Genomic DNA, 12,961 nt, shown 5'->3' with positions numbered 1-12,961 from the left:
GGTATTAGATTGAAGGAGAATGAAGGTGATGTGGTAAATACCATGTGAGAGTTGACTACACTTCCATTGTCTTTGATCAGGTGGATGTCAGAGTCAGCTCGGTGGCTGATTATCAACAACAAACCCGAGGAGGGCTTACAGGAACTTAAAAAAGCTGCACGGGTGAATGGAATGAAGACTTCTGCAGATGACCTAACCATAGAGGTGAGCAGTATGGGAGGTGCTTATGAGACAGGGAAGACACACTGTTAATAGGTGTCCAAAGATGCAATGTGGTGTAATTGAAAAGATTGGGCACAGAGATTTTATTCAGAGGAGGCAAAGAGTTCCAATATTTTCTTCCTTTTGGAACTCATAATTAATTCATTCAACTGCCTCCACAGGATTTTATTCTTTTTATCTTCATAATGTGATGTTTTGAAGCCTACAGGGTTAAGTTAAGTCTTGGGAATGGTTAAGTCTAGCCAATTAAATCAATTAAGTAAACTAATTAATAAAAGTCTCAATAAACCAACATGTTAGTTAGCTTTTGGTGTCAGTGACCAAAATACTTGACAAGAATGATTTTGCCCAGGAACATTTTACTTTGTGCTGACAGTTTCAGGTCCCAGTCCATCGTTAGTTGACTCTATAGGTCTGGTCCAGAGGTGAGATGTAGTATTTTTTTTGCAGAAGGCATTGCAGAGGAAGGCTGACTTCATGGTAATCAGGAAACCAAAATAGAGGAGAAGGAAACAAAAATAAAACATATAATCCCCAAGATGTTTCCCTAGTGACCCACTGCCTCCATCCACACCCCACTTGCCTATGGTAAACCACTTTGCAATCCTTCAAATTTTAAATCCTTCAAAAGGATTATTCACTGACTATGTTATGATACTATTAATCTAATCATTTCACCTCCACCAATACAGTGGAACATTGGTGGGGGAGGGGGGAATTCCTCATATCCAAATCATAACAACCAACAATAATTTAAATGTCACAAGTCAAAAGTGCATTTGATATATATAATCTGATACACACACACACACACACACGTAAATACATACACACACACACACACACAGTACCTGGTGGAGTGTAGGTTGTTGTGGGAGGCTACCACATTATGTAACCAGTGTTTTCCCCTCCTGATCAGTTCGAGGCACTGTTTGTCAACCCTGGAGATCTAGCTATTTCTAAGTGGCTGAAGATGGTAGCCCCCGATCTTGAGGGTAGTAAAAATGTAAAAATGCATCCAAATGTGTCTTCATGCATGGGCATGCCTTTCTGCAGAGGTTGAGTTACCTTACCTGTCCTTGTAACCTTTCCCCTCTTGACCTTTATTGGATGGAAATTTCTAAAGAATCTAGAGTCCCCCCAATGAAAGACCACTCGGAAACGTGCTTGCTGTCTCTCTCAAGCCTCTTGTGATATTCCTCCCTCTCCTGTTTGGGGAGCTTGAGGCCGAGGGCAGAGGAGCTGTCCTGGGGCTTGAATTTAAAGGTAAATTGTGGTCTGTGTTTTATTTGATGCCTTAGGAAATTCACTTGAGCAACCTCTAGTTTAACTGCCTGTGCTGGTCATGTTTTGGTGGGAACTATGGCTCACTGCAGCTTCCTAACATGCTGAAAGAATATCATGCAGTAACCCACAGGAAATGATCAAAAATCAAAGTTTATTTCTGGAGAAAGTGTATTCTAATTTCACCCTGGTAAAGTTGAATAATCCATTCAAATTTTGAATCCTTCAAAAGGATTATTCACTGACTATGTTATGATACGATTAATCTAATCATATAATCAATTTTATTTGCTCCCTCATCTGGCTTTATTTATTTATTTATTTGTTAACTTTAATTTTTGGAATTGAACCTCTTTGTGTTTTACCACTGAACTACATTTCCAGTCTTTTTATTTCGAGACAGGGTCCTAAGTTGTTGAGGCTAGCCTTAAAATTGTGATGCTCCTGCCTTAGCCTTCTGATTTGCTGGGATTACACGCATGCACCATCATGCTCAACCTATTCACTCATCTGTTGATGAACACCCGAGGTGGTTTCATATCTTGGCTCTTGTAAATAATGATACTATAGACATGTGAATGCAGATAGACATCTTCTTGACACACTGATTTCATTTCCTTTGATATACACCCCGAATATAGCAATTCTATTTTTACTTCTTTGAAGAAACTTCATACTATTTCCCATAATGATTGTACTAATTTGTTTCTATAAACAGTGTGAAAAGTTTCCCTGTTGTTCACATTCTCATTAACACTTGTAATCCTTTGTGTTTTTTTTTTGATAGTAGCCTTTCCAAATAGGGACAAGTAAATATATCACTATATATATATATTTTTTGTTGCTAGGGATTGAACTCAAGGTTTCTCCATCACTAAGCTATATCCCCAGTATCTCCTCCACTTTCTTATTTTGAGAGAGGGGAATCACTCAATTGGCCAAGCTGGGCTCAAATTTACAATTCTCCTGCCTCAGCCTCCCAAGTAGCTGGGCTTACAAGCATATGCCACCATGTTCTGCTTCATTGCAGGACTGATGTGCATTTTACTGTGTGTTTAGTGATATTGAGCATTTTTTAAACCTATTGCCCATTCACAGGTCTTCTTTTGAGAGGTGTCTGTTCAGATCTTTTGCCCATTTTAAAAAAAATTGATGGCTCCCACTACTGCTCATAAGGATCCTTGTGTGTAAGTGTTGGGGAGGGGGATGCTGGAGCCTAGGAATCTGTATTTTGAGCTGTTCCAGGTGATTTTGAATATTGTGTTCCCATCTTAATATTTGATTATTTTTATTACTTTTTGGAATTTTCATTCATTTTTGGTTATTGAATCATTTGAGTTCCTCATACATCTTGGAGAACAACGACTTGTCAGAAGCATAGTTGACAAATATCTTCTTCCCTGTGTATTTTGTTTCCTCCATATGTTCCTTGCTTCGTTTATGTGCAGAATTTTTTGTCTAATCCCACTTGTCAATTTTGACTTTTGTTCCCTTCTGAGGTCCCATCTAAAAAATCCTTGCCAACACCACAGTTGTGTATTTTTATTCCAAGTTTTCTTCTGGTAGTGTAATGGTTTGGGGGACTTCCATTTAAGTCTGCAGTCTATTTTGGATCAATTTCCCTATGCAGTAAAGACATGAGTCTGCCTTCTTTCTTCAGCATGTCAATATCCATTTTATCTCCAGCACCATTATTAAAGAAAATGTTTCTTCTCCAGTTTGTATACTCAGGACTTTTGTTGAAAATCAGTTCCATGGACATGTGTAGATTTGTTTCTGGGCTCTCTGTTCTATTCCACTGGTCTGGGTTTGTTTTCTTCCTATACCATGCTATTTTGAATACTCTGATTTGGTAGTATATTTTGAAGTAAGACAGCATGATGCCTACATCTTTGTTTCTAGATTTTTGTGTTTGTTAGGTTTTGATTTTGTTTCATTATTTTTATTACTCAAGATTATTTGATTGTTCAAGATTTTTAATGGTTTCAAAATATTTTGGATATATATTTGGGAAAACATTTCTGCTTCTGTGAAAAAAACCATTGTATTTTGATAGAGATTGCATTGAATCTATGGCTAGTTTTGAACAATAGGTATATTGTAACAATGTTAATTCTTCTAATTCATGAACCCAGGATATGCATCTGTTTATTTGTGTCTTCTTCAATTTGTTTCACAAATGTTTTATAATTTTCATTATACCTTTATAGTCAAATTTATTCCTAGGTACTTTTTCTGTAGCTTTTGTAAATGCAGTTACTTTCTTGAATTCTTTCTTCACACATTATTATTATTTATAGAAATCATACTGATTTTTTCATGTTGACTTTGTATCACACATATTTACTGAATTTGGTTATGAGTTCTACTAGTTTTTTGATGGACTCATTAGCATTTTCTCTCTATAAGCTCATGTCATCTGCAAGCAGAGTAATTTAACTTCTTTTTCTCCAATTTGAATGCATTTTATTCCTTTCTCTGTTCTGATTACCTGAATATTTCCAATATTACATAGAAAAGAAGTGGTAGATTGTCATCTTTGTGTTGTTCTAGACATTAAAAAGAAGGCTTTAGGCTCCCCTGATGCCCATCAGTGTCATGTTAGCCATGGGATTTTCACAAATGGGCTTTATTGTGTTGAGATATGATCCTTGAATACCTAATTTGATGAGAGCTTTTATGATGAGAGGATGCTGAATTTCATCTGATGCTTTTCCTGTACCTCCGTATTACTGATTTTACTGTGTTCTGTAAATTGTTTTTTGTGTTTCTGTTTCTTTTGTATTGAAATGTGGACATGTGTGAAGGAAGACACAATGACAAAATGGTATGTAAAAAAATGCTTAGCATCACTAAGCATCAGGGAAGTAGAAATCCAAACCACATTGAGATATTACCTTATACTTGTTAGGAGAGCTATTATTAGGTCAAGGATAGCTAAATGATGAGATTGTGGAGGAAAAAAACCCTGTACACACTTCTGATAATATGTAAATTGATGCCACCATTATGGATAACAATATGGAAATTCCTCAAAAATTTGCATAGAATTATTTGATCCAGCAGTCCCACAACTTGGTATATATCCAAAGGAATTCAAATTTGGATCTTGAGGATATCTCTGCATTCTCATATTCATTGTGGAAATACATCAGACAAATAAGTCCTAGAAATCCACTGTATGACATTCTGACAGTAATAAACAATACTATATTATGTACTTCAAAATGTCCAAGAATGTAGATCTTGTTCTAACTATTCTTATAAAAATGAATACACAGGGGGAAAAGAAATTTTGAAGGGACTTAGTATATTGATGTATAGGTTTTGGTGACAACTTCACAGGTATGCAGTTACTTCCGAAATCATCAAGATGCATTGTTAAATAAGGCAAGATTTTTCAATATTGATTATACATTAAAAAGTAATTTGAGAAGCAGAAAATAGTTATCACCATTGTCTATCAATGAACAAGTTCATAAACAATGTACCAATGCTAAATTTATTTGTTTTATTACTCAAGTGGCACTAGAATGTCAGTTCTTTCAGCTTCCAAATGCATTCTGCCCTGGATCTGTGTGTTTTGCCCTCTTTCCCCATAACTATTTTTCCTTTCTTGCACTTCCTTTCTGAGCATGTTCCATAACTCCCTGTGACAAATTCTTTGACAGATATGGGACAGAAGCATTTCCAGCTCCTGTCTTCAGAAAGATCACCCATCCTCACCAGATCAGTGGGCTTGATGCAGCCTTTGAGCATTCAAGTAATGCGGCAAAGTGAATCCCAAAGATGGAAACCTAACCTCAATGTAGAGATGGAGGCTTTGAATGCATCTTGAAAATTGTAGTGTCTGAAATGTGTCTTCGAGGTTAGGATAGAACCATCCAGGTTTCAACAGTCAGGGATATAGTTATTTGCAGTTGAGTGAAGTCCCAATGACTTCAGAAGGGCAAGGTCACTGGTGTTCTGGTAAATGTTTAACTCCAACATTCAAAGATTTGAAAAAATCCTAGAGTCCAGAATTATAGCAATTATTAATTTCTGTGGTTTGTTAAATTCCACCAGAGTCAAATTCAAGCTAACTTCATGATGTCAACAGGTCCATTAATCATTAAAAATTTAACAAAATGCTCTTGTAAATCAGAATAAACTGACTTCAAGGCACCAATGTTGGCACTCATGGAGAACTGAGACATTTTCAGGCTTTTCTCCAAATCATTGTGTGATGATTGGCATAGAAAGGAAGTTACAAAGAAAGATACATTCATAAAATGTGAAGAACCAGCATATCGCCATTTGAATAGGTGCTGCTTCTTCCCCAAGTAAGGGTTACCAGGAAGGACACACTTGTAAAGGCCCCAATGTCAGCTAGCATTGCCCACCTAAATATCTCTGGAAGCTCCACTCATTTCTGTAAGCTCATCAAAAATTTGTAACTGGTACCAAATTAAGCCAGCATACCCTGATGTTTGACTTTGAAATTGAAAGAGTTTGAAGGCCACTCTCAGGCATTGTAGCTCTCATGTGAGACAGATTTAAGGTCTTCTTGAAGTCAATTCTTATTAATATCACGAGAACAATGGCCAGTGGTCATGAGTTTATGTGTTTGCTGCAGAGGGTATCACAACAGATGCCTCTTTAACACAAGCATAAATCCTGTTTCCACTACTGAAGCTAGGGCTGAAAGCTGTCGGGCCATTCCCAGTGGTGTAGAACTCCCCAGTCATGGGAGTAGGTCCAATTCTCTGAATTCCCTTCTTCAAGAAAGTTTTCTGATGACGTTTATAGTATTATCACATTTGTAGAGGAGACATGGCAATGGAATTAATATCTCCAAATAACTAGTAAATTAATAAGTACAAGAGTTCTGGTAGAAGTAGTTTGTTATGTATATTTATAAATTAGTACTAAATAGCCTAGAAAATGATTTTGAGAAGGGCTTGTTTTCCTACTTCTCCTGATCCTGATTCTTTTATTTCTTCTTCTTTTCAATGACAAAGAAATTGAGGTAAAGTGATAGCAGTCACCTTGCCCAGGGTACACAACAAGCAATTGGCAAGTCCAGTGTAGCACTTCAGTATAAAACTGAGTCTGACTTTAAATCAATTTAAACCAATATCATCCCTGATTCTGACTCAAGTTTAATTCTAGGTTTCTCTTTCATGGGGACACACCATGCAAGTTATTTTATAAAAAAGGGTGACTCAAAAACTAAAAAATAAAAATAAAAAATATGTTTCCAGGAAAAAATTCATCTTCCTGAGACAGAAGAATTGTTTTCTCATCATTAGTAACTAATGGAGAAAAAACTCTACTACCTACACTTCTATAGCCATCTAGTATGATTGGGGCTTTGGATTGTAGGATTGTAGCCTAACCCATCATTTGGTTTCCTTCCTCATATAAATCTCTAACATACAATCTCTTTTTCAATGCTGTATAATCCTCTCCAGTTTCCTGCTAATGTGTCTTCATTGCACAAGTTCCCTGAGGTTCTGTGAACTACTGAGTTCGCCTAGCACACTGCTTTTATACCTTCTATTATTTCAATTTCTATATTTTCCACTAGATAATGAAATTATTGAACTTGCTCTCTTTGTTTGCTTGGTGCTTCCTCAATACCCATCATTTTCTGACAATGGAACAATTTGTTGTCTCTGTTATTAACTGAAGGCTGTGAAATCCGCCATGAAGGAGGAGCTGAAGGCAACACAGACAAAACCTACTCTGTGCGACTTGTTCCACACACCCAACCTGTGTAAACGGATCTGTCTCCTGTCCTTGTTGAGGTAGGCTTCACATCATGCTTACAGAAATACTGGAGAAAGAATTTATTCCTTCCTTCAAAGTGTACAATATGTGGTGAGCACAGCTTTGGAGATAAAAGATGAGGAAGACATAAAGAGCACCACGATGGCTGTGGACAGTCAGAGGGTCATGTAAAGACTGACACAGAACCATTGCACAGTGAGGAGTCCTGTTTATCATATCACACAGCGAGGCTCACACCAGAGACTGATGCTGCAAACTCCAACTATGAACAGACATTGTCTCTGATTTTCTTCATTGCTTGCTTTCATTGTTTGCTTTAATGGAGGTAAAATTTCAAAGAGTGAATTGCATAAATATATGTAACTCACTGCATATTTACATATGTAAAGATATTTCCAACACTCAGATCAAGAGCTGAAAAAAACTCTAAAATCCTAAAGACCCTTTAAGGATTGTGTTGTATTTCCACAATATTCCTCACATGCTCCCAAACTAAACATCCCTGATGGCCTCCAGCATCATACATTTGCTTTAGTGCAGTTAATAATTAAAAAAATAATCACCCATAGGCACATATTCCAAAAAAGAGATATGCCTGTATGTTTTTAACACCAACAAATGACTGATCCAGTATTACCATTATCTAAAGGATATAAGTGCTAACCCTTGTGGCATGTGTCTTTCCTGTGTGTTTGCTACAGATTTGCAATAATGCTGCCTACTTTTGGCTTGAATCTCCACCTCCAGCACCTGGGGATCAATGTTTTCCTGGTACAGGTTCTCCTTGGTGTAGTCAAACTCCCAGCCAATTGTGTTTCAGTTTGGGCACTGAAACATAGGGGCCGTCGTATAAGCATATTTTTTTTCATGTCCATGATGGGAATCACTTTGCTGGCCATCGTATTTGTGCCTTCAGGTGAGAAAAGAGCACAGGGTGAAAAAGGAAATATATTCCCCACTTCCCTCAGGATTTTTCAGTTTGCACCTCTAGGAATCAGAAAAATTGGGTTCTAAGTTCTTCGTGACACAAGTTGGGCTTTTAGGACAGATTTTGCCATTAGATTGCTATGAAAACAGCCAAAGGTCAGTAAAGTTTGTTCAGATGCCTGCTTCTCTTCATTATGATCAATAAGTACCTGGAACATGGTGCCACTGAGTTCAGAGTTTCTCTAGGTCAGCAATACAACATTTACCCATTGCAAACATAAAAAGTCTGGACTTACCATCATGAGCTATTATAACCACACTGCACTATCACTTCCTCTGCCTGGCTCTGTCTTATTACTTCACCTTCAGTGACAATTTATTCCTGAACTCTGTGTGTCTATACATTAGTCTCATGGTAGGTAAACAAAAATACAACCCTGGAGTGGAGAGTTGTTTTGACTTAAGGAAATAAAACCCCTTGTGTTCAAGTGAAAAGAGGTGTATAGCAGCAACAACATATCCATCACCATGCTTTGCTGAACTCCTTTGTTGTAATGTGTTTTACAAAATCCCACATTGGTGGGTTCCACTCCTCAGTCTCTCTCACTATCTTTTTTTAGTACCAGGAATGTACCACAGTGGCAGTTAACAACTGAGCCACATCCCCCGCCTGTACTATTTTTAGACAGGGTCTTGCTAAATTGCTTAGGGTCTTGCTAAGTTGCTAAAGCTGGCTTTGAATTCTCAATCCTCCTGTCTTAGCCTCCAGAAAAGATGAGATCATAGTTGTGTGTCATCACGCCCAACTATAGGCTCCATTTCTCTTGAATGTGAACAATAATATCAGTTTGCTGCTCTGCAAGAAAACCTTCTCCAAGATTTCAAGCTCTCATGAGATTTTCTTCTTAGAGTAGGTAACTGACTGTATGAAAGTTTCCTTCAGTGGTTTCCAAAGTGTGACATGTTTCCATAAGAGAAGTCCTTATTCTTGAGTCTTGATGCATTTTACTAGATCTGGCTACTCTCCAGGTTGTCCATTAATATAGTATTCTTGTTCTTTTATAACAGTCTTTTATAATATTCACTCCATGTCACTACTGGGTATGGATCATGGTTTTAAACGCCTTGGGTGCCTGGGTCTGACACTCCTCAGTAATTCCCACATCACAGTCCTATCTTCCACAGAAATGATACAAGAGACACTGGAAAGAAAAAGAACGAGTTCCTCCTGCATCCAGCATTCTCTCTCCTTCTTTGACAAATCTTGGAGAGGCAAGGAGAATTAATAAAATTATTGAAAACATTTTTATTCACCATAATTTAAAATATTCAGATAATAACTTATTTTGGTCACAAATTTCACTCCTGTGCAGTTTTTCCACAGTATATTTTACACTATGAATATCTCCAATAAGGGTGTTTTCCACTTGGATTTGGGGGATACCAATACCTTCATCTAAGATCCTGACTCTCCTAGATCATCTTCTTTCCAGAAATGCAGACTGTGCGTATGATTCTGACAACTTTGGGAGGAGGAATTTGTTTTGCCTCTGTTACCTGTTCTTTGACCCAGGCAAATGAACTGCTCCCCACGGTCATCAGGTACAAAATCTCACAGGTTCTCTATCAGGGTAAAAAGGGCTTGTTTCCAAATCATTGACTTTTCAAGCAAAGAAAACACAAATAATCAATGGTGATGATAACAATTACAGCCACAGTTTACTCAAAGTTAGCTTTTTGCTAGGTACTTTTATGCGTGATAATATACCACCAACGTACATCTCATGTATTCTTTGGAGTCACCTAAATTTGAGATGCTATTATGCAACTGACAATATCCAAGTTATGGATCCAGCCCAGGTGTCCATGAACAGATGAGTGCATAAGGAGAATGTGGTAAATATACACAATGGAGTTTTATGCAGGCATAAAGAGAAGAAAATTATGTAATTTGCAGGTAAATGGATGGAATTTGAGAAGACCATGCAGAGTAAAATAAGCCAGACTCAGGAACTCAAGGGTTGAATGTTTTCTCATATATGAAAGCTAGAAAGAAAAAAGTGGGGAACCATGAATTTTCAATATAATTGAAGGAAACTTCTAGAATAGAGGATGGGAAAGAGGCAGGATAGAGGAGGAACTATAAAATGAACTTGACAAAATTATGTTCATATACAAATGTATGCAATAATTTGTATAATTGAAAAGTAGCAATAAAATAAAGTAAATGAATAAGAAAATAAAACAAATGAGCAATAAAGCAAAATATTAAATAAATGAATAATAGATTTCTAAATGATAAAACGTGTCTTAATAGACGGTGAACTTGAGAAAATTTGCTAGCAAACCAACAAAAATTTCAAAAGCAAGAGCACATCATCAAACTTCTCATGACAAAACATACTCCTTTAGGTCTCCCATAATTAATGCATGAAGGTGACACAAACCCATGTGCATTCTCAACAGATTTATTATGCCTTGTTTTTTATGCTCCAAGGGCAACAGCTTTTGGAATCATTGGAGTTTGCGGTAGTTTGGGGGCAGCTGTGGCTCCCCTGTTGATGACCCTGGAGACATATGCTGAACCCTTGCCCTGGATCATCTATGGAGCCTCCTGCATCTTTATTAGCCTTGTTGTCTTCCTCCTTCCAGAAACCAGGAATCATCAACTGCCTGACTCCCTCCAAGATATAGAAAATGGGTGAGTGAACCCTTTCATGGTTCCTTAGAGGAGTTATGTACCATAAATCTGAGATGAGAAGACAGATTCCACTGGAGCCATATATCTCTGGAAATTATAGACTTACTCTCTTTCCATGTGGTCAGTACCATTGGTTTAGTAAAAGGAATATCCTTTAACCAGTGATCTCAGATGTTCCCCTGAAGATTTCTAGATCATGCCATCGATTTTTCCTCAAACTTCCCCAGTAGGTTTAGTAGTAAATGCAACACAATTAGATCTACTCAGTCCTTGCTGCTACAGTGTAACTGAAGGTATTTCACAAAAATGCACATATACAAATGACAAATCTCACTCTCTATGTCCTACTATCCGGTAGCCCAATGACTGCTGGTAGCTGTCTGGCACTGTCATTTCTTATAGGCTTGAGCTCTTCCCTGGTCACTGAAGAACCCAGGGGTGATCATTATAAGATTAGGGCCCTTCCATAGCTGACAGTACATTTTAGGGCAGGAGTCTTGTTGTGTTGCCTGTGAGATTCAGACCATCTTGTTTTCACTAGGAATGAAAGTATTCACAAAATAAAAGAATGCAATGGTCAATAAAGGAATTTTAAAATGATAAATGATTGGGAAAGATTTTTTAAAATTTTGTGTGCTTCCCTGATTTTCCCAAAGACTCTTTTGGAGAATTACATGGTACCCAAGGATGACAGTAGAAACCATCAAGCTGCCTTCCAAATACTAAACGAATATTTGACTTTTAGTTCACAAGTTTTACTGAAATACATGGGCAGGTGTCTTTTTTTTTTAACCAAGGTTGATGGGGAAAAGATCAGCTTGCTGTAAAGAATGCAGGAGATACCTGCTTTTTCCATGCCCTTTCTTGTTTGTATTTCTTTCATCATGTATTTTTTTCATATCTGTTCTAGTGGGAAAGGCTCAAGAAAAACAGAGCAGGAAGATACCTCCATCAAAGTGACACACTTCTAAGGAATTTCACAAATTGGATACTAATCAAAAAGCAAGAAAAAGGAAGAAATATAAAGGTTACTCCAAGATACCAGCAAAAATTAAAATAAATAGAAGCAAAAGAAATAACAATTCCCATTTATAATGGTGAAGCTAAATTATTGTATACAAGATACTTTATGAACCATAAGAAGTTGAAAGAAACTGTAATTCTTTGAAATATATGAGAGAATATTTGTATAGTGTAGACACCTAAAATGTTTCTGAATAGGGAGATGGAATTAGCTTTAAAAAATTTTTCTTTCTGAATTTATAGAAAGAGTATTCTATGGAATAATTACAATGAAGAACCTGACACCCTTGAAAAAACTTGAAACTTAGTAGTTCCAAATACATATAAAAATTAATACCGGTATGTGAGTCAGCTTTCTGTCTCAATAACAAAATACTTGAGTTAAATCAAGGGAATAACTAAAATCAAGGAAGATTTTTACTGGCAAATGGTTTCAGAATTTTATTTCCATGTTTGCTTTGCTCTGTTGCCTTGGGTCTATGGAAATGGAAAGTATTATATTGGGGAGTCCATGGTGGAACAACCTGCTTACCTCATTGAAGACAAGAAGAAGAGAGGAAGTTATGAGGATCCCAATACTTCCTTCAAGGTCATGCTCCCACTGATTTAAATCACTTCAACCAGGTACAAATTTCTGAACTATTTATCACCTTCCAATCATATACTACCAGCTGGTAATAAAGCATTTAACAGATAACTTATTGGAGCACACTTCAGATCTAAGCTTTAACATTCTGCCCCCATGCCCAAAATTCCATGTGTATCCCATATTGCAAAATGCACTGAGTTAATTTCCAAAGACTCCCTTCGTCTTAACCATTCTAGCATCTCCAAGACCAAAGTCTCCCCTAAAAATCAGGGCACACTCTTAGCTGTGACTCCCTGTTTAAAAAGATATATTCTTCCAACAGATAATGTGGGACAGAGGCAGGAGACATATTCCCATTCCAAAGGGGGTAAATAGGTACATAGAAGGGACCAAAATTCATCAGAGTATAGATTAAATCCTGTAATTCCATGTATAGTATTTCA

At 37.0% G+C, this 12,961-nt stretch overlaps 1 protein-coding gene across 12 annotated transcripts in view; it reads left to right on the top strand.

Annotated features, from left to right (window-relative positions):
* Positions 1-12,626, top strand: part of LOC101956773 (organic anion transporter 7-like) — a 41,583-nt gene extending 28,957 nt beyond the window's left edge. The window contains exons 5-10 of one of the 12 annotated variants that reach the window (XM_078045799.1): positions 81-204; positions 7,180-7,295; positions 7,980-8,194; positions 9,699-9,807; positions 10,858-10,906; positions 11,817-12,626. In XM_078045799.1, the coding sequence (XP_077901925.1) occupies positions 81-204; positions 7,180-7,295; positions 7,980-8,194; positions 9,699-9,807; positions 10,858-10,882 (589 nt within the window). In that variant the 3' untranslated portion in view covers positions 10,883-10,906; positions 11,817-12,626. Of the gene's footprint in view, positions 1-80; positions 205-5,177; positions 5,236-7,179; positions 7,296-7,979; positions 8,195-9,698; positions 9,859-10,702; positions 10,907-11,816 lie in introns of those variants that run through there. The other 11 variants (XM_078045798.1, XR_013437453.1, XR_013437452.1 and 8 more) reach the window with 11 other exon arrangements.
* The last annotated feature ends 335 nt before the right edge of the window (positions 12,627-12,961 follow it).

The sequence above is a fragment of the Ictidomys tridecemlineatus genome, chromosome 4 (genome assembly GCF_052094955.1).
Source record: "Ictidomys tridecemlineatus isolate mIctTri1 chromosome 4, mIctTri1.hap1, whole genome shotgun sequence".
Classification (NCBI taxonomy): domain Eukaryota; kingdom Metazoa; phylum Chordata; class Mammalia; order Rodentia; family Sciuridae; genus Ictidomys; species Ictidomys tridecemlineatus.
The sequence above is the reverse complement of the archived record's forward strand: the minus strand, read 5'-3'. Positions and strand labels throughout refer to the sequence as shown.